The sequence below is a fragment of the Pristiophorus japonicus genome, chromosome 14, assembly GCF_044704955.1.
Source record: "Pristiophorus japonicus isolate sPriJap1 chromosome 14, sPriJap1.hap1, whole genome shotgun sequence".
In the NCBI taxonomy this organism is placed as follows: domain Eukaryota; kingdom Metazoa; phylum Chordata; class Chondrichthyes; family Pristiophoridae; genus Pristiophorus; species Pristiophorus japonicus.
Window position 1 is genome coordinate 64781088 of NC_091990.1, and position 25941 is coordinate 64807028.

At 47.2% G+C, this 25941-nt stretch overlaps 1 protein-coding gene and 1 pseudogene across 15 annotated transcripts in view; one reads left to right on the top strand and one right to left on the bottom strand.

Annotated features, from left to right (window-relative positions):
* Positions 1 to 25941, top strand: part of col16a1 (collagen, type XVI, alpha 1) — a 618256-nt gene that overhangs the window by 43281 nt on the left and 549034 nt on the right. For all 15 annotated transcript variants that reach the window (XM_070899262.1, XM_070899261.1, XM_070899260.1 and 12 more), the window contains exon 4: positions 3111 to 3228. In XM_070899262.1, the coding sequence (XP_070755363.1) occupies positions 3111 to 3228 (118 nt within the window). The remainder of the gene's footprint in view (positions 1 to 3110; positions 3229 to 25941) is intronic.
* Positions 10405 to 25558, bottom strand: LOC139279667 (C-reactive protein-like; annotated as a pseudogene).

Consider the following 25941-nt stretch of genomic DNA (forward strand, 5'->3'; position numbering starts at 1 on the left):
CAGGAGCCGAAGTATTTTAGGGTACGTTAAGAAGCTACAACGCCCCTCTCCCTACAGCGCCCATAGAAACATAGAAACATAGAAAATAGGTGCAGGAGTAGGCCATTCGGCCCTTCGAGCCTGCACCGCCATTCAATGAGTTCATGGCTGAACATGCAACTTTAGTACCCCATTCCTGCTTTCTCACCATACCCCTTGATCCCCCTAGTAGTAAGGACTACATCTAACTCCTTTTTGAATATATTTAGTGAATTGGCCTCAACAACTTTCTGTGGTAGAGAATTCCACAGGTTCACCACTCTCTGGGTGAAGAAGTTTCTCCTCATCTCGGTCCTAAATGGCTTACTCCTTATCCTTAGACTGTGTCCCCTGGTTCTGGACTTCCCCAACATTGGGAACATTCTTCCTGCATCTAACCTGTCTAAACCCGTCAGAATTTTAAATGTTTTTATGAGATCCCCTCTCATTCTTCTGAACTCCAGTGAATACAAGCCCAGTTGATCCAATCTTTCTTGATATGTCAGTCCCGCCATCCCGGGAATCAGTCTGGTGAATCTTCGCTGCACTCCCTCAATAGCAAGAATGTCCTTCCTCAAGTTAGGAGACCAAAACTGTACACAATACTCCAGGTGTGGCTTCACCAAGGCCCTGTACAACTGTAGTAACACCTCCCTGCCCCTGTACTCAAATCCCCTCGCTATGAAGACCAACATGCCATTTGCTTTCTTAACCGCCTGCTGTACCTGCATGCCAACCTTCAATGACTGATGTACCATGAAACCCAGGTCTCGTTGCACCTCCCCTTTTCCTAATCTGTCACCATTCAGATAATAGTCTGTCTCTCTGTTTTTACCACCAAAGTGGATAACCTCACATTTATCCACATTATACTTCATCTGCCATGCATTTGCCCATTCACCTAACCTATCCAAGTCACTCTGCAGCCTCATAGCATCCTCCTCGCAGCTCACACTGCCACCCAACTTAGTGTCATCTGCAAATTTGGAGATACTACATTTAATCCCTTTGTATAAATCATTAATGTACAATGTAAACAGCTGGGGCCCCAGCACAGAATCTTGCGGTACCCCACTAGTCACTGCCTGCCATTCTGAAAAGTGCCCATTTACTCCTACTCTTTGCTTCCTGACTGCCAACCAGTTCTCAATCCATGTCAGCACACTACCCCCAATCCTATGTGCTTTAACTTTGCACATTAATCTCTTGTGTGGGACCTTGTCGAAAGCCTTCTGAAAGTCCAAATACACCATATCAACTGGTTCTCCCTTGTCCACTCTACTGGAAACATCCTCAAAAAATTCCAAAAGATTTGTCAAGCATGATTTCTCTTTCACAAATCCATGCTGACTTGGACCTATCATGTCACCTCTTTCCAAATGCGCTGCTATGACATCCTTAATAATTGATTCCATCATTTTACCCACTACCGATGTCTGGCTGACCGCTCGATAATTCCGTTTTCTTTCTCCCTCCTTTTTTAAAAAGCGGGGTTACATTGGCTACCCTCCACTCCATAGGAACTGATCCAGAGTCTATGGAATGTTGGAAAATGACTGTCAATGCATTCACTATTTCTAAGGCCACCTCCTTAAGTACTCTGGAATGCAGACCATCATGCCTTGGGGATTTATCTGCCTTCAATCCCATCAATTTCCCCAACACAATTTCCCGACTAATAAGGATTCCCCTCAGTTCCTCCTTCTTACTTGACCCTCTGACCCCTTTTATATCTGGAAGGTTGTTTGTGTCCTCCTTCGTGAATACCGAACCAAAGTACTTGTTCAATTGGTCTGCCATTTCTTTGTTCCCAGTTATGACTTCCCCTGATTCTGACTGCAGGGGATCTACATTTGTCTTTACTAACCCTTTTCTCTTTACATATCTATAGAAGCTTTTCAATCCATTTTAATGCTCCCTGCAAGCTTCCTCTCGTACTCTATTTTCCCTGTCCTAACCAAACCCTTTGTCCTCCTCTGTTGAGTTCTACATTTCTCCCAGTCCCTGGGTTCGCTGCCCTTTCTGGCCAACTTGTAAGCCACTTCCTTGGCTTTAATACTATTCCTGATTTCCCTTGATCGCCACGGTTGAGCCACCTTCACTTTTTTATTTTTACGCCAGACAGGGATGTACAATTGTTGTAGTTCATCCATGCGGTCTCTAAATGTCTGCCATTGCCCATCCACTGTCAACTCCTTAAGTATCATTCGCCAATCTATCCTAGCTAATTCACGCCTCATACCTTCAAAGCTACCTTTGGTTCTGGACCATGGTCTCTGAATTAACTGTTTCATTCTCCATTCTAATGTAGAATTCCACCATATTATGGTCACTCTTCCCCAAGGGGCCTCGCACAACGAGATTGCTAATTAATCCTCTCTCATTACACAACACCCAGTCTAAGATGGCCTCCCCCCTAGTTGGTTCCTTGACATATTGGTCTAGAAAACATTCCCTTATGCACTCCAGGAAATCCTCCTCCACCGTATTGTTTCCAGTTTGGTTAGCCCAATCTATATGCATATTAAAGTCACCCATGATAACTGCAGCACCTTTATTGTATGCACCCCTAATTTCCTGTTTGATGCCCTCCCCAACCTCACTACTACTGTTTGGAGGTCTGTACACAACTTCCACTAGCGTTTTCTTCCCTGTGGACTGTGGGCTATATGACTCAGTGCCAAAGGTGTTTACAGGAGCGTGTACAGAGCACCGCCTCCTTGCACTAAAATCACGGACAATTTCCGGTGAGCGTTCCCGTTTGGTCGAGGGGAGGTCCAGCTGGTGTGCAGGGCAGCTCCTTCACCGTGGGTGGGCCGAGAGAAGCAGAGCCACCTGTTCCTCTCCTGAGGCACTGGGCTGAGAGTCGGGCCGACACCTGGGCCAGACACAGGCCTGAGCCTGGGAGAGTGACCTAGTTCCAGATCCACATCTAAGATGATGTGTTGGTGATGGAGGCTGCCGTGGTCCATCGAATCCTGTGGGTCAGCTCCGGCCCGGATCGAAGGCGACAAAGTAGGAAACTATAGAACCCAACAAAGCCCTGCGCCAGGACAGTTATCAAACATTAATTGCTCTTTCTTGCCTTGCAGGCTTTAATTTGCTCAGGAGATTCTCTCTCTTTAAGACACCAGCAGTGAAGAAAATCCGAAATCCAACCGGGTCTTTGATCGTGAGATTAGGAAGCCTATCGCTGGTCAGACCCACTGAGTAAGTCCCAGTTTGTGCGGCGATGCAAGCCGCGACAATACACAGTGTGCTAAGGGCGGGCGTCCTTGGGGATTGTATTGGGCAAAGGGCACGCTGGGGTCACAGCTCAGGGAGGGAGTGGATCACAGCTCAGAGAGGGAGTGGATCTCAGCTCAGAGAGGGAGTGGATCACAGCTAAGAGAGAATAGATCACAGCTCAGGGTGGGAGTGGATCACAGCTCAGGGAGGGAGTGGATCACAGCTCAGGGTGGGAGTGGATCACAGCTCGGGTGGGATTGGATCGTAGCTCAGGGTGGGAGTGGATCGTAGCTCAGGGTGGGAGTGGATCACAGCTCAGGGTGGGAGTGGATCACAGCTCAGGGTGGGAGTGGATCACAGCTCAGAGGGACACAGTCCCCTCGAAAAGGAACCTGGCGGTTTGATTACTTGGGGAGTACTATGGGGGTGAATTTCCGCGAGGCGGTTCTCTCCCCATTGTCTACTGTAACTTTGACTCAAGAGCCGCAGAAATTGCCGCTGCCATTGATGTGGAGGGGGTTCGGAGGGGAGGGGGTGTCAGACAGGGGACTCCTAACCCCCTCAAGGTGGTCAATTGCACAACCCCGCAACATTGGAGGCGGAGGATGGGCGCATCCTACAAGGTACATTTTGGGGTCAGTGTTTTTACACGTGAGCTGCACGCAGCATGGTGTTGGGTATGTGCACAGGAGGCTGAAGGGCCGTCTGTGCTAACAGGGCAATTCCTGTCTCTCCCACACTATTTCACAGTAGCTGCTGGTAATAATGGAAGCTGGCCTCCCTCACTGAGTTGCAGAGTGGGGCCAGTTGATTGATCTGGAAATTAGGCAGGACACTGAACCTTCACATTATCAAGGCTCTGGCAGGCATTTGAATTTCTCACAATGTGTGACAAATTCGCTGTTAGCATTAGACGCAAACCACCCCATCTCCTCGCCTTTTGATAGCAAGTAGTTGACTCATGTGCTTGACCTCTCTCACTCACTCTCTGTACCTGGGGTGATCGCTCTCTCTGTACCTGGGGAGATCCCTCTCTCTCTCACACTCTGTACCTGGGGAGATCCCTCTCTCTCTCTCATTCTTGTACCTGGGGAGATCCCTCTCTCTCTCACACTCTGTACCTGGGGAGATCCCTCTCTCTCTCACACTCTGTACCTGGGGAGATCCCTCTCTCACTCACACTCAGTACTTGGGGAGATCCCTCTCTCTCTCACACTGTACCTGGGGAGATCCCTCTCTCTCACACTCTGTACCTGGGGAGATCCCTCTCTCTCACACTCTGTACCTGGGGAGATCCCTCTCTCTCACACTCTGTACCTGGGGAGATCCCTCTCTCTCTCACACTCTGTACCTGGGGAGATCCCTCTCTCACTCACACTCAGTACTTGGGGAGATCCCTCTCTCTCTCACACTGTACCTGGGGAGATCCCTCTCTCTCACACTCTGTACCTGGGGAGATCCCTCTCTCTCACACTCTGTACCTGGGGAGATCCCTCTCTCTCTCTCATTCTTGTACCTGGGGAGATCCCTCTCTCTCTCAACCTCTGTACCTGGGGAGATCCCTCTCTCTCTCTCATTCTTGTACCTGAGGAGATCCCTCTCTCACTCACACTCTACCTGGGGAGATCCCTCTCTCTCACACTCTGTACCTGGGGAGATCCCTCTCTCTCACACTCTGTACCTGGGGAGATCCCTCTCTCTCACACTCTGTACCTGGGGAGATCCCTCTCTCTCACACTCTGTACCTGGGGAGATCCCTCTCTCTCACACTCTGTACCTGGGGAGATCCCTCTCTCTCACACTCTGTACCTGGGGAGATCCCCCTCTCTCTCTCATTCTTGTACCTGGGGAGATCCCTCTCTCACTCACACTCTGTACCTGGGGAGATCCCTCTCTTTCTCACACACTCTGTACCTGGGGAGATCCCTCTCTCTCTCACACTCTGTACCTGGGGAGATCCCTCTCTCTCTCACACTCTGTACCTGGGGAGATCCCGCTCTCTCTCAACCTCTGTACCTGGGGAGATCCCTCTCTCTCTCACACTCTGTACCTGGGGAGATCCCTCTCTCTCTCAACCTCTGTACCTGGAGAGATCCCTCTCTCTCTCTCACACTCTGTACCTGAGAGGCCCCTATCTCTGTGTCTCTCATAGGTCTGTGTCTTGGGCCTCTCTAACTCTTCAGGGGCTCGTGATGTGAATACGATCTGTGGAATTCTCCTATAATCCTCAGTTCTTGCAAAAGATCTGAATTCTAGGGGTGAACTGTAATATATCTCAGCTATCGGCAAAGTTGCATCTTAAAGGTCTACTGCAGACCGTTTCATCTTGAAGTGCTGTCGTTCCCTGGACTGTGTTAGAACAGTAGTTCGAAAAGGCATGCATTAACGCCCTGTATTATTTCTAATTATTGTGCATCTTCAGGAGCTTTCAAAAGCAACTGTCTGCTGTTCATTGCTTAACCTGTAATAAATCTGACTGCATAGTTTAGCCTGAATACATTGGTGTGTCAATATGTTAATTTTCATCTTTTGGATGAGATGTGTTGGCATCACATGAGGCCTCAGTGAGCAGCATTCTGCGATGAGAGTGTAATTGTTAATCTGGGCCTGTACACAGCACACACTGGGACAGCTTTTGGTTCACCGGAAACTCAGTTGCCTTCAGAGACCATAAACACAACAAATGCATTGGGAAAGTCCCCAGCAGCATCACCTGGATCCTCCAGGCCGACCTTGCGGCCATACAGCTGCTGTAATGAGGCTCAGGAGGGTTAGTAGACTGCAAGGAGAAGTTCAAATGCAAATCCACACTGTGATAAAGAAAGACTTCCATTCACTGAGCAGTTTCTCATGAACAGCAAACGACCTCAATGAGGAATGTGCTGGATGTGCCTTTGAATTAAGTGTCAAGCTAAAAATGCCTCAGAATCAAGGAACCCCCAGTTACAATGTCCTGCCACCCTGTGTCTTATCACAATGTGGAAACTAAACTGGGCTGCATATACTTCAAGGAGGTGAGCTGCAATGTTTACTGAAATTTCCTGAAATATTGCTGAATTTCCATTGAACATAGAACATAAGAATATAAGAACATACGAATTAGGAACAGGAGTAGGCCATCTAGCCCCTCGAGCCTGCTCCGCCATTCAACAAGATCATGGCTGATCTGGCCGTGGACTCAGCTCCACTTACCCGCCCGCTCCCCATAACCCTTAATTCCCTTATTGGTTAAAAATCTCTCTATCTATGATATGAATACATTCAATGAGCTAGCCTCAACTGCTTCCTTGGGCAGAGAATTCCACAGATTCACAACCCTCTGGGAGAAGAAATTCCTTCGCAACTCGGTTTTAAATTGGCTCCCCCGTATTTTGAGGCTGTGCCCCCTAGTTCTAGTTTCCCCGACCAGTGGAAACAACCTCTCTGCCTCTATCTTGTCTATCCCTTTCATTATTTTAAATGTTTCTATAAGATCACCCCTCATCCTTCTGAACTCCAATGAGTAAAGACCCAGTCTACTCAATCTATCATCATCAGGTAACCCCCTCATCTCCGGAATCAGCCTAGTGAATCGTCTCTGTACCCCCTCCAAAGCTAGTATATCCTTCCTTAAGTAAGGTGACCAAAACTGCACGCAGTACTCCAGGTGCGGCCTCACCAATACCCTGTACAGTTGCAGCAGGACCTCCCTACTTTTGTATTCCATCTCTCTCGCAATGAAGGCCAACATTCCATTCGCCTTCCTGATTACCTGCTGCACCTGCAAACTAACTTTTTGGGATTCATGCACAAGGAGCTCCTGAAATTCTGGCTGCACTTCAGTCCCACTCTCCTGATCTTTGGGCACCCTGTGCGGAGGGGAGCGGGTAGGTCCGAGGGCCTCCTCGTAGGACTGCTCCTGGGCACGGCGAAGGGTGCCATCAGCCGGTCCAGGCAGCGGGCGGTCGAGTGGGTCGTTCAACCTGACTGCCTGCCTCTCTTCCGCTCTTACATCCGGTCCAAGGTGTCCTTGGAGATGGAGCACGCGGTGTCCACCGGTACGCTCGCGGCCTTCCGCGAGAGGTAAGCACCGGAGGGACTGGAGTGCATCATCACGCCCGGCAACCAAATTTTAATTTGATTTTACGTTTTAAAGTTTAATTTGTTTTAATTGCCGGTGCTTTTAGTGTCCCCCTTCCCTTTTGTAGGGGGCACTGGGGAAAAATTGTGATTTTAGTGCCCAAAAAAAAAACCCAAAAAAAGAAAAACACAAAAAAAAAGGAGAAAAAAAAAAAGGGGCCTTGTAAATGTCTGGTGTGTCACCCAGGTTGGGTGGCACGGTTTAATGTTTTTTTGTTTTGCAGATAAACTCCAAAAAGAGTTCATGCACAAGGACCCCCAGGTCCCTCTGCACCGCAGCATCTTGTAATTTCTCCCCATTCAAATAATATTCCCTTTTACTGTTTTTTTTTCCAAGGTGGATGACCTCACATTTTCCGACATTGTATTCCATCTGCCAAACCTTAGCCCATTCGCTTAACCTATCTAAATCTCTTTGCAGCCTCTCTGTGTCCTCCACACAACCCGCTTTCCCACTAAACTTTGTATCATCTGCAAATTTTGTTACACTACACTCTGTCCCCTCTTCCAGGTCATCTATGTATATTGTAAACAGTTGTGGTCCCAGCACCGATCCCTGTGGCACACCACTAACCACCGATTTCCAACCCAAAAAGGACCCATTTATCCCGACTCTCTGCTTTCTGTTAGCCAGTCAATTCTCGATCCATGCTAATACATTTCCTCTGACTCCGCGTACCTTTATCTTCTGCAGTAATCTTTGTGTGGCACATTATCAAATGCCTTTTGGAAATCTAAATACACCACATCCATCGGTACACCTCTATCCACCATGCTCGTTATAGCCTCAAAGAATTCCAGTAAATTAGCTAAACATGATTTCCCCTTCATGAAATCCATGTTGCGTCTGCTTGATTGCACTATTCCTATCTAGATGTCCTGCTATTTCTTCCTTAATGATAGCTTCAACATTTTCCCCACTACAGATGTTAAACTAACCGGCCTATCGTTACCTGCTTTTTGTCTGCCCCCTTTTTTAAACAGAGGCGTTACATTAGCTGCTTTCCAATCCGATGGTACCTCCCCAGACTCCAGAGAATTTTGGTAGATTATAACGAATGTATCTGTTATAACTTCCGCCATCTCTTTTAATACCCTGGGATGCATTTCATCAGGACTACCTTGTCTACCTTGAGATCCATTAGCCTGTCCAGCACTACCCCCCTAGTGATAGTGATTGTCTCAAGGTCCTCCCTTCCCACATTCCCGTGACCAGCAATTTTTGGCATGGTTTTTGTGTCTTCCACTGTGAAGACCGAAGCAAAATAATTGTTTAAGGTCTCAGCGATTTCCACATTTCCCATTATTAAATCCCCCTTCTCATCTTCTAAGGGACCAACATTTACTTTAGTCACTCTTTTCCATTTTATATATCGGTATAAGCTTTTATTATCTGTTTTTATGTTTTGCGCAAGTTTACCTTCGTAATCTATCTTTCCTTTCTTTATTGCTTTCTTAGTCATTCTTTACTGTCGTTTAAAATGTTCCCAATCTTCTAGTTTCCCACTAACCTTGGCCACCTTATACGCATTGGTTTTTAATTTGATACTCCTTTATTTCCTTAGTTGTCCACGGCTGGTTATCCCTTCTCTTACCGCCCTTCTTTTTCACTGGAATATATTTTTGTTGAGCACTATGAAAGAGCTCCTTAAAAGTCCTCCACTGTTCCTCAATTGTGCCACCGTTTAGTCTGTGTTCCCAATCTATTTTAGCCAACTCTGCCCTCATCCCACTGTAGTTCCCTTTGTTTAAGCATAGTATGCTCATTTGAGACACTACTTCCTCACCCTCAATCTGTATTACAAATTCAACCATACTGTGATCACTCATTCCGAGAGGATCTTTTACTCGGAGATCGTTTATTATCCCTGTCTCATTACACAGGACCAGATCATAGTGTTGGGAGAATTTGCAGTTTACTATGTGAGCATTTTCCATTTTTCATTGGAGTCAAATTTTTCGAATTCAGCTCAGTCCCACTGGCTGAATGACTTCAGCCAATGGGCTCTCCTTCACTGGATTGGGATCAGTTGACTTAGCACAGGCCAGGGATGGAACCTGGTCCGAGTGAGCCTCAGTACCACTCCGGACAGTGCAGTTATTTCATTTGATATTGAAGAGCCGGATTGTACTGAGTTTTAATTGAAGATTAGATGCCGACACAAACAGTAATTTAAACACACCTTTCCTTTTCATCTGATGAAACTGCAATATTACAGTTTGATTACAATCTCTTTCGAGGCATATCACAATGTACGAGCATTACAAATCAGTGTGTAACATAAGTAATGAGAAAACGAGAGAGAGAGGGAGAGTAGGCAGTAATAATCCCAAACCAACATAAACACAATCCAGAACAGAATCCGTTTCCACGACAGGGACTTTCTCACAGACTGACTCTGCCCCTCAACACCACACACATTATATTCCATTCTTTTATTGTCTGTGTGTGTCTGATCGAGTTAGAAGGCAGCAAACTTGCTCTTGTCACCTCTATGTACTGGTGCACCTTGTAACTGGGATATCGAACTATTCCCATTGGGATTTTAAAAAGGGCACCAGTGGAATAAATGAGGAAGGATGTGTGGGTCGAGTTGGTGAGATTGTCTGTTCTGGGCAGTTTCTGTCGTTCTCTGGGCTATAATCAGTGTTCAGTGTGCAGTGTAACACCATAGTGATTTACACCAAGCTGAGTCCTGTTTACAGCCGTCGAAGTCCCTGACTCTCCTTCTCCATCTCTCAACATATTGATGAAGAATGACAATGGTTCTTGTACTTTGAGCTCGGAGCCTTCACCCAGATACCGAGGGAGGTGAGCATTTGAAAGGTTCCTGATCCAAATTTAATCAGCCCTGTGATCATTGCTCTTTATTCTAGAGTAAACTTCATTACTTTCGCTGCCTGGCTGATTTAGATAGAAAAAAAATCGCAACACAAGGCAATAATCTATGAATGCAATTTGGTGCGAATTTCTCCCCTTAACTCTGTCCATTCTCAACCTTAGCCCGATATCCCCAAAACTGTTCCAGACAAAGAATTTTACATGATGCAGTCATTATTGTCTTTAATGATCACGTTTCCTCTGATTGTATACCATATTGATGCCCAGTCGATGATGTTCCCAACAGCACTGTAACAACCCTGACTTACAGTCTTGATCTCACTGGCAGTTAAAACATGGTCCCACAGATTCACACCTGTTATCTCCCCGATAAAACTCTGATTGATGTCAAACCCTCCCTTAACCGAGTCCTGCTCCTGACCCAGAATAACTGTACCGCCACCCTGCACAAATCCCCCCCGCTTACCAACTTTCAGCGCACTCCGTTCCCCAATCACCCAGAACGTTACCAGCCTCTCTTTGGATTCCCAGTCATACAGATGTGTGTCAGCAACGCATTCAGTTCCAGGAGGGAAAACCAAACAATAATATTGGAAAGATACAGGTAGAATTGTCCATCATTTTGTTGCCAGATCAACAGTTCATTGGCATGTGCTGTCGCCGCATAGGAGAACAAACTGTAACCGTGGGTCATCAACGAGGCTAGCCTCACGCAGACAGTGAAGGCATACAACGTGGGGAACTTCTTTGGCAACAGTGCGACATAACTGGTGGTGGTTTTGGTTGGAAATAACAGTGATTTCCCTGCAAAGCCTTGTTAAGTGACTGTTTAAAATGGTAGTAAGCGGCATGCTGGGAAAGAGATATATAAAGGAGATGATAAAAGGAAAGGATGAAAGAAATTGCATTTCTATGGCACCTTTTACAACTCAGGACATCGCAAAGCACTTTGCAGCCAATGAAGTAACAAAATGATGTACTCGCTCCAGACACTGCACAGACACTACCCGCTCCATACACAGTGCACAGATACTGTACCTGCTCCAGACACAATGCACAGACACCGTACCTGCTCCAGACACAATGCACAGACACTGTACCTGCTCCAGACACAGTGCACAGACACTGTACCTGCTCCAGACACAGTGCACAGATACTGTACCTGCTCCATACACATTGCACAGACACTGTACCTGCTCCATACACATTGCACAGACACTATACCTGCTCCAGACACAGTGCACAGACACTGTACCTGCTCCAGACACAGTACACAGACACTGTACCTGCTCCAGACACAGTGCACAGACACTGTACTCTCTCCAGACACAGTACACAGACACTGTACCTGCTCCAGACACAATGCACAGACACTGTACCTGCTCCAGACACAGTACACAGACACTGTACTCTCTACAGACACAGTACACAGACACTGTACCTGCTCCAGACACAGTGCACAGACACTGTACCTGCTCCAGACACAGTGCACAGACACTGTACCTGCTCCAGACACTGTTCACAGACACTGTACCCGCTCCAGACACAGTGCACAGACACTGTACTATCTCCAGACACAGTGCACAGACACTGTACTCTCTCCAGACACAATGTACAGACACGGTACCCGCTCCAGACACAATGCACAGACACAGTACCCGCTCCAGACACAGTGCACAGACACTGTACCTGCTCCAGACACAGTGCACAGACACTGTACCTGCTCCAGACACAGTGCACAGACACTATACCTGCTCCAGACACAGTGCACAGACACTGTACCTGCTCCAGACACAGTACACAGACACTGTACCTGCTCCAGACACAGTGCACAGACACTGTACTCTCTCCAGACACAGTACACAGACACTGTACCTGCTCCAGACACAATGCACAGACACTGTACCTGCTCCAGACACAGTACACAGACACTGTACTCTCTCCAGACACAGTACACAGACACTGTACCTGCTCCAGACACAGTGCACAGACACTGTACCTGCTCCAGACACAGTGCACAGACACTGTACCTGCTCCAGACACTGTTCACAGACACTGTACCTGCTCCAGACACAGTGCACAGACACTGTACCTGCTCCAGACACAGTGCACAGACACTGTACTCTCTCCAGACACAGTGCACAGACACTGTACTCTCTCCAGACACAATGTACAGACACGGTACCCGCTCCAGACACAATGCACAGACACAGTACCCGCTCCAGACACAGTGCACAGACACTGTACCTGCTCCAGACACAATGCACCGACACTGTACCCGCTCCAGACACAGTGCACAGACACTGTACCTGCTCCAGACACAGTGCACAGACACTGTACCTGCTCCAGACATAGTGCACAGACACTGTACCTGCTCCAGACACAATGCACAGACACTGTACTCTCTCCAGACACAGTACACAAACACTGTACTCTCTCCAGACACAATGCACAGACACTGTACCCGCTCCAGACACAATGCACAGACACTGTACCCGCTCCAGACACAGTGCACAGACACTGTACCCGCTCCAGACACAATGCACAGACATTGTACTCTCTTCAGACACAATGCACAGACATTGTACTCTCTCCAGACACAGTGCACAGACACTGTACTCTCTCCAGACACAATGCACAGACACTGTACCCACTCCAGACACAGTGCACAGACACTGTACTCTCTTCAGACACAATGCACAGACATTGTACTCTCTCCAGACACAATGCACAGACACTGTACTCTCTCCAGACACAATGCACAGACACTGTACCTGCTCCAGACACAGTACACAGGCACTGTACTCTCTCCAGACACTGTTCACAGACACTTTACTCCATCCGGTGCCTGTTCATGGAATCATAGAACAGTACATCATAGAAGGAAGACATTTGGCCCATCAAGTTTGCGCCTGCGAGCAGTAGACAGGGCTTTAAACTAATGTCGGGGGGCGGTGGAGGATTCAGGAAAGAGTAAATTTAAAAGCAGCAAGAGAAATGTCAAGGCTCTAGAGAAGAGCAGAGTTTTGGGTTACAATAAGCAGAGTGGGTCAGGGAGGGACAGAGAGAGTAACAAAGGTAATAGACCATTAGTGACTAATGTGACATCAGGATAAAATAGAAAAAAACCAAAGCTAAAGGCACTATATCTGAATGCGCGAAGCATTCACGTCAAAATAGATGAATTAATAGCAGAGATAGAAATGAATAAGTTTGATCTAATCACTATTATGGAAATGTGGGTGCAAGGTGGTCAAGGTTGGGAACTAAATATTACAGGATACTTAACGTTTAGAAGTGATCGGCAAAATGGGAAAGGAGGAGGGGTAGCCCTGATGTGGTGTATTTGGATTTCCAGAAGACATTCGATAAGGTGCCACATAAAAGGTTACTGCACAAGATAAATGTTCACGGGGTTGGGGGTAATATATTAGCATGGATAGAGGATTGGCTAACTAACAGAAAACAGAGAGTCGAGATAAATGGGTCATTTTCTGGTTGGCAAACTGGAACTAGTGAGGTGCTAGTGGGGTGCCGCAGGGATCAGTGCTGGGGCCTCAACTATTTACAATCTATATTAATGACTTGGATGTAGCCAAATTTGCTGATGATTCAAAGATGGGTGGGAAAGCATATTGTGAGGAGGACACAAAAAAATCTGCAAAGGGATGTAGACAGGCTAAGTGAGTGTGCAAAAATTTGGCAGATGGAGTATAATGTGGGAAAATATGAGGTTATCCACTTTGGCAGAAAAAATAGAAAAGCAAATTATAATTTAAATGGAGAAAAATTATAAAATGCTGCAGTACAGAGGGACCTGGGGGTCCTTGTGTATAAAACACAAAAAGTTAGTATGCAGGTACAGCAAGTAATCAGGAAGGCAAATGGAATGTTGGCCTCTATTGCAAGGGGGATAGAGTATAAAAGCAGAGAAGTCCTGCTACAACTATACAGGTGTTTGTGAGGCCACACCTAGAGTACTGCGTACAGTTTTGGCCTCCGTATTTAAGGAAGGATATACTTGCATTGGAGACTGTTCAGAGAAGGTTCACTAGGTTGATTCCGGAGATGAGGGGGTTGACTTATGACGATAGGTTGAGTAGGTTGGGCCTATACTCATTAGAGTTCAGAAGAATGAGAGGTGATCTTATCGAAACATATAAGGTAATGAGGGGGCTTGACAAGGTGAATGCAGAGAGGATATTTCCACTCATAGGGGAAACTAAAACTAGGGGGCATAGTCTCAGAATAAGGGGCCGCCCATTTAAAACTGAGATTTGAGTATAGGAGCAGGGAGGTCTTACTGCAGTTGTACAGAGCCTTAGTGAGGCCACACCTGGAATATTGTGTTCAGTTTTGGTCCCCTAATCTGAGGAAGGACGTTCTTACTATTGAGGGAGTACAGCGAAGGTTCACCAGCTTGATTCCCGGGATGGCAGGACTGACATATGAGGAGAGACTGGATCGACTGGGCTTGTATCCACTGGAGTTTAGAAGAATGAGAGGGAATCTCATAGAAACATAAAATTCTGACAAGATTGGACAGGTTAGAGGCAGGAAGAATGTTCCCGTTGCTCGAAAGTTCCAGAACCAGGGGTCACAGTCTAAGAATAAGGGGTAAGCTATTTAGGACCGAGATGAGGAGAAACTTCTTCACTCAGAGAATGGTTAACCTGTGGAATTCTCTACCGCAGAAAGTTGTTGAGGCCAGTCCGTTAGATATATTCAAAAGGGAGTTAGATATGGCCCTTACGGCCAAAGGGATCAAGGGGTATGGAGAGAAAGCAGGAAAGGGGTACTGAGGTTGAATGATCAGCCATGATCTTATTGAATGGCGGTGCAGGCTCGAAGGGCCGAATGGCCTGCTTCTGCACCTAATTTCTATGTTTCTATGAGGAAGAATTTCTTCTCTCAGAGGATTTTAAATCTATGGAATTCTCTGTCCCAGAGAGCTGTGGAGGCTGGGTCATTGAGTATATTTAAGGCGGAGATAGACAGATTTTTGAGCCATAAGGAAATAAAGGGTTATGGGGAACGGGCAGGGAAGTGGAGCTGAGTCCATGATCAGATTAGCCATGATTGTATTAATGGCGGAGCAGGCTCGAGGGGCCAAATGGCTTATTTCTTATGTTCTTATAATAAAGGATGGGATAAAGACAGTAGAGAGAAAGGATCTTAGTTCGGAAAATCAAGAAGTAGAATCAGTTTGGATGGAGCTAAGAAACAGCAAGGGGCGGCAAACATTGCTGGGAGTTGTTTATAGGCCCCCAAACAGTAGTGGTAATGTAGGGCACAGTATGAATCAGGAAATTAGAGATGCATATAACAAGGGTAATACAATAATCATAGGGTACTTTAATCTACATATAGACTGGATAAACCAAATTTGCAGTGATAGTATGGAGGACAAATTCATGGAATGTATACAAGATAGTTTTCTCGATCAGTATGTTGTGGAACCAACCAAACAACAGGTTATTTTAGATCTAGTATTGTGCAATGAGAAACAGTTCATTAATAACCTTGTAGCCTTGAGGGAAGAGTTGCCATAATATGATAGAATTTTACATTAAGTTTGAAATTGATTCAGTTAAATCTGAAACTCGGGTCTTAAATCTAAACAAAGGATACTACATCGGTATGAGGGGAGAGTTGGATCAGGTAGATTGGGAAATACATTAAAAGGTATGACGGTAGACCAGCCAGGGATCAGGAGCAGCAGTATTGGAGCAGTAAACAATGTCTTCCAAATATGTTCTTTTCGTATGTGTTTACAGTGCCACTACACAGCAGTGAAATCTAGCAATATCCCCCACCCCTTGTGATATATTAGAGAGTTACAACAGAGGTGAAAGTGCGGCAAATGAGGGTACGGGCCCAGAAGAGCTGAGGGCTCAGGGGCAGCACAGGCCAGCCCACACTGCGATATGTGTGCGCACTCGGTCCGTGCAGCAGAGCAGGTCTCCAGTCGTCCTGGTTAATCCTTGCCACTCGATAAAGGCCGAGCTCTGTCGAGCCCGTGTGGTGGCTGGTGTGCAACGGTCACCACAAGTTAAAAAATCCACGCACAGGCATCTTCCACCCCCTCAATTGGAGTTCAGGACTGGAACATCGGGTCCTTCATTGAAACATCTGTGAACTCTCGTGGAAGCAAGTCATCCTCGTTCAAGGGACCACCTACGATGATGATGATGATGCTGATGAATGGCTAACATTTACAGAATTAATACATCATTTACAACAAATATACATTCCTTTAAGGCACAAAAACCCCACAGGAACAGTGATACAACCGTGGCTAACGAGAGAAGTTAAAGACAGTATTAGATCAAAGGAAGAGGCTTATAATGTTGCCAAAAAGAGCAATAGCGCGAGACATAAAAACACACTGTAAAAGCTTCTATAGGTATGTAAAAAGGATTAGCGAAAGTAAATGTGGGTCCCCTACAGGCTGAGACAGGAGAAATTATAATGGGGAATAAGGAAATGGCAGAGAAATTAAACAAATGCTTTGTGTCTGTCTTCTCAGGAGAAGACACAAAAAACATCCGGAAATAGTGGAGTATCAGGGGTCTAACGAGAATGAGGAACTGAAAGAAATTAGTATTAGTAAAAGAATAGTACTGGAGAAATTAATGGGACTGAAAGCCGATAAATCCCCTGGACCTGATGGTCTACATCCTAGGGTTTTGAAAGAGGTGGCTATAGAGATAGTGGATGCATTGGTTGTCATCTTGCAAAATTCCAGATTCTAGAATGGTTCCCGCAGATTGGAAGCTAGCTAATGTAACCCGCTATTTAAGAAAGGAGGGAGAGAGAAAACAGGGAACTACAGACCAGTTAGTGTGACATCAGTCATGGGGAAAATGCTAGAATCTATTATTAAGGATGTGGTAACAGGGCACTTAGAAAAGAATAATAGGATCGGGCAGAGTCAACATGGATTTATGAAAGGGAAATCATGTTTGACAAATCTGTTAGAGTTTTTTGAGGTTGTAACTAGCAGAATAGATAAGGGGGAACCAGTGGATGTGGTGTATTTGGATTTTCAGAAGGCATTTGCTTTTGTCGCACATATGGTGTGTGTAGCGCCGGAATCACCTTGTGACCCGAGCACCCCCTTCTTCTCTAATAACCTCATTTATGTTTTGTAGCTCAGCCAACAGCACGGCCCCATGCAACACCACCAATCATCTATCATATATTATTGTTCGGATATGAGTGGGTGTGGCATCTATTGACTTTACATCACGGAATGGTGTATACTTTACTCACGTGGCATCACATCAGGTTCTTCTGCTGCTTGCATGGCCGACCGGGGGTGGTTCCCCACTAGGGCCTGCACCCACTCCTCGATGTCGGTGAGCTCGCTGATGACTGGTGGCCCGCCACCCGTTCGCCTCTGCTCGGCCCTATTCCTCAAAAGCTTCTTCTGTAAAAAGTAACACCAGCACGACATGGCAGGAGATCATTGCATGAGATCATTGCTAGGTACTGTCACAGAGACTGATACAACACATAACCAACAGATGTAATCATGATTATTACGAAAATTATCATTCTTTACCTAAAGACATACACCGTCAACACAGGCTTTGAGTAAAACACTCCCAGTATAAGTGCAAGACATCACATCTGATTTTAATCACTCATTACACTTACAAATCAAATTATATAAATATATAAGTACATGAAAATAAATGTAATATTTGCTCTGGCGAATCCGACAAGGTCGTTCCAGAACTTGCGGCACTGGTTGCCCTCATGCACCTCGTTCGTCGCTATGTCGGCCCATATCTTCTGGTAGACCTTTGAGGTGGGCTTCTCACGCACACCCCGGGTCAGTTGACCCCAGCGTGACTCCACCTCCTGCAGGAGGGAGGCATTTGCCTTGTCGGAGAATCTCCGAGCTCGTTTTCATCCTTCCAATAATAGTTCCTCTCCCACCTCAGTGCTTTTGCCAGCGTCCTCAGTCTCCACAGCGTGCTGTGTCGCCTCCTCCATCCCTTCCATTTTAACTATAACTATATATTTTTCCCTCAAAACTCTGTGCAAACAATGTTATTTGTGCACTCAATTATTTTTGCTGCTGGTAAATCTCCCTCCTACCTCCCACAATAGCTAAACAACCATTCAACACACCCACGCACGCTTTCAGATCCTCTCTGCTCCCTCTCTCCTCTTCTGCGCATGTATTGATGACTCCTGACCTTCTGAAACGCAGGAAACAACCGTTGCCATGGCATTGCTATGGACGCTGACATTTTACGGCAGAAGGGCAAAAATTTTACCGGTAACGCCCATTTCACATCGCTCGTGGTAACGCCCATTTTATAAAGTGGAAAGTTGGGGTTTTGAAAATGGGCGATAATCTGGCGATCTCAAAACCCATATTAACTGCCAACACTGGAAATAACGCCCATTTTTGGGCGATCTGCACAAAAGTGGAAAGTGTAGCCCATAATACCCGAAACAAGGGAGAACAGCTCACTTAACATTCTTCAGGACAGCCTTCCAGTACAAGACACCTTCCAGTACAGAGTGCCTTCCGGTACAGGACACCCTCTGGTTCAGGACACTCTCCAGTACAGGACACTCTCCAGTACAGGACACCCTCTGGTTCAGGACACTCTCCAGTACAGGACACTCTCCAGTACAGGACACCTTCCATTACAGGACAACCTCTGGTTCAGGACACTCTCCAGTACAGGACACCCTCTGGTTCAGGACACTCTCCAGTACAGGACACTCTCCAGTACAGGACACCCTCTGGTTCAGGACACTCTCCAGTACAGAACACTCTCCAGTACAGGACACTCTCCAGTACAGGACACTCTCCAGTACAGGACACTCTCCAGTACAGAACACCTTCCATTACAGGACACCCTCTGGTTCAGGACACTTTCCAGTACAGGATACTCTCCAGTACAGAACACCTTCCATTACAGGACACCCTCTGGTTCAGGACACTCTCCAGTACAGGACACTCTCCAGTACAGGACACTCTCCAGTACAGGACATCCTCTGGTTCAGGACACTCTCCAGTACAGGACACCCTCTGGTTCAGGACACTCTCCAGTACAGGACATCCTCTGGTTCAGGACACTCTCCAGTACAGGACACTCTCCAGTACAGGACACCTTCCAGTACAGGACACCCTCTAGTTCAGTACACATTCCAGTATGGAACACGATCCAGCACGGGACGTCCTCCAGCAATGTTTCAGCCAAGCTATGCAGCCGCACAGCATTCTGGAGGTCTGTACAGGTCGGTCACCAGCTTTTGCATGGAAAAAAACGCGCATGAGCAAAAATTTAAATGGGCCATGCAGTCAGTTATAGGGACCATGCATGAAGAAAAAGATCAATAGGTGTATTGGTCACCAGGACACGATGCTCCCCAGTACAGGTTGCTCTCCAGTACAGGATGTTCTCTAATACGGGACACTCTTCAGTACGGGACACTCTCCAGTACAGGACACCCTCCAGTATGGGATTCCCTCCAGTATGGAACGCCCTCTAATAAGGGATTCCCTCCAGTACGGGACACCCTCCAGTATGGGACGCCCCTTCAGTACAGGACACCCTCCAGTACAGGACACGCTCCAGTACGGGATGCTCTCCAGTACCAGACTTTGGATCATGTGGTTTAGATCAGTAAACATTGGTTGAATGTTCACAGAGAGGGAGGAGGAAAAGGACGTGGGTTGGATTGTTGACCATTCTTGCAAATGAGATATTTACCATGAAATAGTTGACAAAAAGGAGCTATGAGCAATTGGGAAGGCAGGTTAGAAGCACAGTGACCAGTTTGGACAACTGCTAACTATGATCAGATAACTCAGCACAGAGCATTGATTAAGCACAGACTACTTTCTAACCACTCTCCTATGCTCTTATCTGAGGAGACCCATCTCTCACACACCTGTATCTGGGGAGACCCGTCTAACATTCTCTCTTGCATTTCTGTGTTTGGGGAGACCCGCTAACCTCTGTCTCCAACTTTCTCCAACTAAATATTGGGAAGACCGAAGCCATTGTCTTTGGTCCCCGCCACAAACTCCGTTCCCTACCCACCAACTCCATCCCTCTCCCTGCCAATTGTTGGAGGCTGAACCAGACCAAACTGTTCACAACTTTGGTATCAGACTTGATACTGAGATGAGCTTCCAACCACATATCCGTGCCATCACCACTTATTTCCACCTCCATAACATTGCCTGACTCCAGTCCTATCTCAGCTCATCTGCTGCTGAAACCTTCATCCATGTCTTTGTTACCTCTAGACTTGATTATTCCAACACTCCTGGCCGGTCTCCCATGTTCTACCCTACGTAAACTTGAGGCCATCCAAAACTCGGCTGCCCATGTCCTAACTCGCACCAAGTCCTATTTATCTATCACCCCTGTGCTCGCTGACCTACATTGGCTCCTGGTTAAGCAATGCCTCGATTTTAAAATTCTCATCCTTGTTTTCAAATCCCTCCATTTCCTCGCCTCTCCCTATTCTGCCCTCTTGAGCACCCCCGATTTTAATCGCTCAACCATTGGTGGCTGAGCCTTCAGCTGCCTAGGCCCAAAGTTCTGGAATTCTCTCCCTAAACATCTCGGCCTCTCTACCTCTCTTTTCTCCTTTAAGATGCTCCATAAAACCTACTTCTTTGACCAAGCTTTTGGTTATCTGCCCGAATATCTCCTTATGTGGTCGGTGTCAAGTTTTGTTTTATAATGCTCCTATGAAGCACTGAGAAGTTTTACTACATTAAAGATGCTATAACATGCAGGTTGTTGTTGTCTCACTCTCCTGCCCCTCTAACCCCTCTCACTCCTGTATCTGGGGAGACGCCTCTCTCTCACTCCTACATTACAACAGTGACTACACACCAAAAATACTTCATTGACTATAAAGCGCTTTGAGACGTCCAGTTGTCATGAAAGGCGCTATATAAATGCAAGTCTTTTCCTGTATCTGGGGAGGCACCTCTCTCATGCCTGTATCTGTGGAAAGCCCTCTATCTCACTGATGTATCTGGGTAAGGCCATCTAACCCTTCTCTCACACTCCTGTATTTGGGGAGACCCCTCTAGCACCTCTCTCTTACTCCTGTATCTGTGGAGACCTCTCCTACACCACTCTCACACTCCTGTATCTGACGAGATCCTCTAACACTCATGCCTCTGAGAAGGCCCCTCTTGCAGACTGCAGACTTGCTTCCTTACTGGAGTCTTCTTAAAGATGAGGAACTCCCTCTTGCCAAGTTTGCAGAGAGAACTTTTCCAAAACTGCAGTTAAAAGGGAGCTGATTTTGGGGAATGCTGAGAGCAGTTGGTAACAATACTGCTTTAGTACTGTCACACACACTGATTCGCGCGGGCTTCACATTAATGAGTGTGCCATGGGTTTGTACGAACTCTCTGTTTGATGCTCTGAGTGTATGTTCGGGTGTGGGAATGGGCACTGATCCTGGTATGATTCAGATCTATAGATATTTTTTCAATTTGTTTTTAAGAGGGGACTAGTTGTACGCTTGGATTGGAGTTAATGTTCTGAAACTGATATCTTTAATAAGTTTTGGCAGATAAAACCATACCTACCAACTGACAAACAGCTCCTAAAAATCTGGCAACTCAAAACATAATATTAAACATCTCCTTCCTTATGCCAACCTTTCGGCAGCCTGGAATCCTCTTCATTTTAGTTTCTCCCTCCTCTCTCTTTGCTTGTGACCCCCATCTCCTGTTCCCTTGATCATCTGGTCAGAAGCGGCCAGCTATTCATGTTTCCTTGTATTAATATTCTGTGTGTGTCGGCTGCAACCAGACCCTTCCCACAGCTGCCAACTGTACCCCCATACACTGCCAACTGTACCCCCACACACTTCCAACTGTACCCCACACACTTCCAACTGTACCCCTATACACTGCCAACTGTACCCCACACTCTGTCATCTGTACCCCACACTCTGCCATCTGTACCCCACACTCTGCCAACTGTACCCCATACACTGCCAACTGTACCCCATACACTGCCAGCTGTACCCCCATACACTGTCAACTGTACCCCCATGCACTGCCAGCTGTATCCCATACACTGCCAGCTGTACCCTGTGCACTGCCAGCTGTACCCCCACACTATGCCAGCTGTACCCCCACACTCTGCCAGCTGTACCCAAACACTGTGCTAGCGATACAAACACTGTGCGAGCTGTACAAACACTCTGCCAGCTGTAACCTAACACTGTGCCAGCTGTTCCCAAACACTGTACCAGCTGTACCCCTACACTGTGTCCATCCCATCCATACACTAAGTGAATGAAGAGGAAATGGGGAGAGATGTGTCACTATCGCCCATTTTATACTGTCGCCCAGAGTCAAAATGTGTCCAAAGGCAAGCTCTCCCCACACAGACCCAACTCTGGTCTGGGATTAACAGGCTGCTGTTGCTGTGGCTTCATGAGATGAATTCACTCCCTGTACAAACTGAGAATGATGGTTATCACGGCTGGGCAGGGTTTCCCCGGGGGGGGTCAGTGCCGGGTATCACTGCACGGCTGGTCAGACGCCCAGTGCCGGGGATTCCCCGGCTGATTCCCTGGGGTTGGGTCTGTGTGGGGAGAGCTTGCCTTTGGAGACATTTTGACTTTGGGCGACAGTAGAATTTTGCACACAAAGATTTGTCTCGACTCGCCAGCTGTGATCTTACAGTTGGCCTCAATGGCAGAGGTTCCGAACTGACAGAGTCCGGAGGTGTTGGTATCTTTAATTTAACAAAAAGCGAAATCGAGTAAGTAGAGAGACTGAGATCGCAGATTGGGAAGTTCTGTGGTCTCCCTCATATCTTAGTCCCAGAGGAGCTTGAATTGTGGTGAGAACTCAGACATCGTTATGTCGTAGCTATGTAGGAAATCGAGAGGGAGTGAAGGAATCCATTGTATATGAAAATAATCCATTTCGGTTCCATTTTACATCAAGCTCTCTAGTTCAAACATAAAACTAAAGAGCTGCAAATGTAGCTGGCTGCTGATAGCTGAGGCTGTAATTCGTCTAATAAAATCGTCTTTGTTAGTTTTTATCTTCCCGTGGATACATCTGTTTGTTGTTTTCTCATTATTACATCCTGAGATTGTGCTGTAGAGCCTTTCTGTGACTTTGGTATGTTGAGGCAAAAAAAAAGAATGTAAAACTAAGGGATGAGAGAGAGTGCTGAGAGAGAGAAAGAGGGGGCTGTGAGAGAGAGAGGACTGGGAGAAAGAGGGAAGGGGACTGGGAGAGAGAGAGGACTGGGAGAGAGAGGGGTCTGGGAGAGAGAAAGAGGGAGAAGGGGCTGGGAGAGAGAGAGGGGGCTGGGAGAGAGAGGGGTCTGGGAGAGAGAAAGAGGGAGAGGGGGCTGGGAGAGAGAGAGGGGGCTGGGAGAGAGAGAGGGGACTGGGAGAGAGAGAGAGATGGGGCAGGGAGAGAGAGGGGGCTGGGAGAGAGAGGGGGATGGGAGAGAGAGAGAGGAGGTAGGAGAGAGAGAGGGGGCTGAGAGAGAGAGAGATGGGGCTGGGAGAGAGAGGGGGCTGGGAGAGAGAGAGGGGACTGGGAGAGAGAGGGGGTGGGTAGGAGAGAGAGAGAGATGGGGCAGGGAGAAAGAGGGCAGGTAGGAGAGAGAAGAGGCTGGGAGAGAGAGAGGGGACTGGGAGAGAGAGAGAGGGGACTGGGAGAGAGAGGGAGGGTGGGTAGGAGAGAGAGAGATGGGGCAGGGAGAGAGAGGACGGCTGGGAGAGAGAGAGGGGACTGGGAGAGAGAGAGGGGACTGGGAGAGAGAGGGAGGGAGGGTGGGTAGGAGAGAGAGAGATGGGGCAGGGAGAGAGAGAGGGGGAAGGAGAGAGAGATGGGGCAGGGAGAGAGAGGGGTGGTAGGAGAGAGAGAGGGAGCTGGGAGAGAGAGAGATGGGGCAGGGAGAGAGAGGGGAGGTAGGAGAGAGAGATGGGGCTGGAAGAGGAAGAGAGGGGGTAGGAGTGAGAGAGGGAGCTGGGAGAGAGAGGGGGTAGGAGTAAGAGAGGGGGCTGGGAAGGAGAGGGGGGGTTGGGAGGCAAAGAGGGGGCTGGGAGAGAGAGAGGGGTTGGGAGAGAGAGGGGACTGGGAGAGAGAGGGGATAGGAGTGAGAGGGGGGCTGGGAGAGAGAGAGGGGGGGTAGGAGAGAGAGAGGGGACTGGGAGAGAGAGAGGGGGGGTAAGACTGAGGGAGGGGGCTGGGAGGGAGAGCGAGAGAGAGAGGAGAGAAAAAGAGAGGGGGAGAGTGGGGAGGTTAAGCTCCACTGCCTATAGCATGTGTTCCTCTGCAGCAAAGAATCTCTCGTAATCTTGGTGCTGGCTGAGAGCATGTTTGTCCATTTAACCCTTAATATACCTGCAAGTGTTTGACTCTGTGTATTGAACTCATTCTTGGCACATTGACTCCAGCCTCTGTGTATTTTATTGCCAACAATACATTTCTAACAGTGACAGGGCTACAGAAATGATTGAGTAACGTAGATCATGGGAAAGGCTAGCTACGCTGTGCGAGAGTTCTGTTTCCATTTCTCAAACCAGCCATTTCTGTGGTCTGCCTGAGTGGGATTGCCAATTCAGTGCCCGATTGGGGAGATTTTTTAAATCATGGATCCATTCCCAATTGGAACTTTGATGGAACTGCCTCAAACTCATTTCGGGTGGAACGGGCAAAACAGGAAGAAAGAAAAAGACTTGCACCTTATCACAGAAAATGCTTGAGATGAATGAAATCCTGTGGGTAAACATAGCAGCAACGATGCTCAGTTTGGGTCTGCCAGGACCACTCGACTCCAGGCCTCATTACCACTTTGATCCAAACATGGATACAAGTGCTGAATTCCAGAGGTGAGGTGAGAGTGACTGCCTCTGACATCAAGGCAGCATTTGAACAAGTGTGGCACAAAGACGTCCCGGATTATCGTGTCTCAAAGTTTCCCCATCAACGACTTTAGGCTGACTGGCCTGTTGTTGCCAGGTCTATCCCTCTCCCCTTTTTTGAACAGGGGTGTAACATTTTCAATCCTCCTGTCCTCTGACACCACTCCCATATCTGAGGAGGATTGGAAGATTGTGGCCAGATCCTCTGCAATTTCCACCCTTACTTCCCTCAGCAACTGAGAATGCATCACATCCGGATCCGGTGACTTTTCTGCTTTGAGTGCTACCTACCTTTGAAGTACCTCCTCTATCTATTTTAATACTATTCAATTTCTCTACTACCTCCTCCTTTACTGTGACACTGGCAGCATCCTCTTCTTTAGTGAAGACTGATGTAAAGTAAATCAGCCATGCCATCTGCCTCCACAAGAAGATCCCCATTTTGGTCCCTAATTGGCCCCACCCTTCCTCTGGCTACCCTTTTATTATTTATATGTTTAGAAAAGTTAGCCAGTAATCTATTCTCAGACCCATCGGTCTGACTGGTTTTGGACTCGGGGCTGCGGGTTGCAAATACCACCCGGGGAAATCTTCAGCAGCTCATTTGTTATGTCGCTATGACTGATGAAAGTCTTCCAATTGTTCCTACAAAACAAGTGACTACACCTCAAAAGAACATAATGGGCTGTGATGCACTTTGGGACATCCTGAGGTCATGAACGATGCTACATAAATACAGATTCTTTCATTCCTTCTCTGGACACAGCATTCTATGGGATGTGTTAGCACTGGAAAGGGCTGAGAACACGAACACCTTCCCTGTG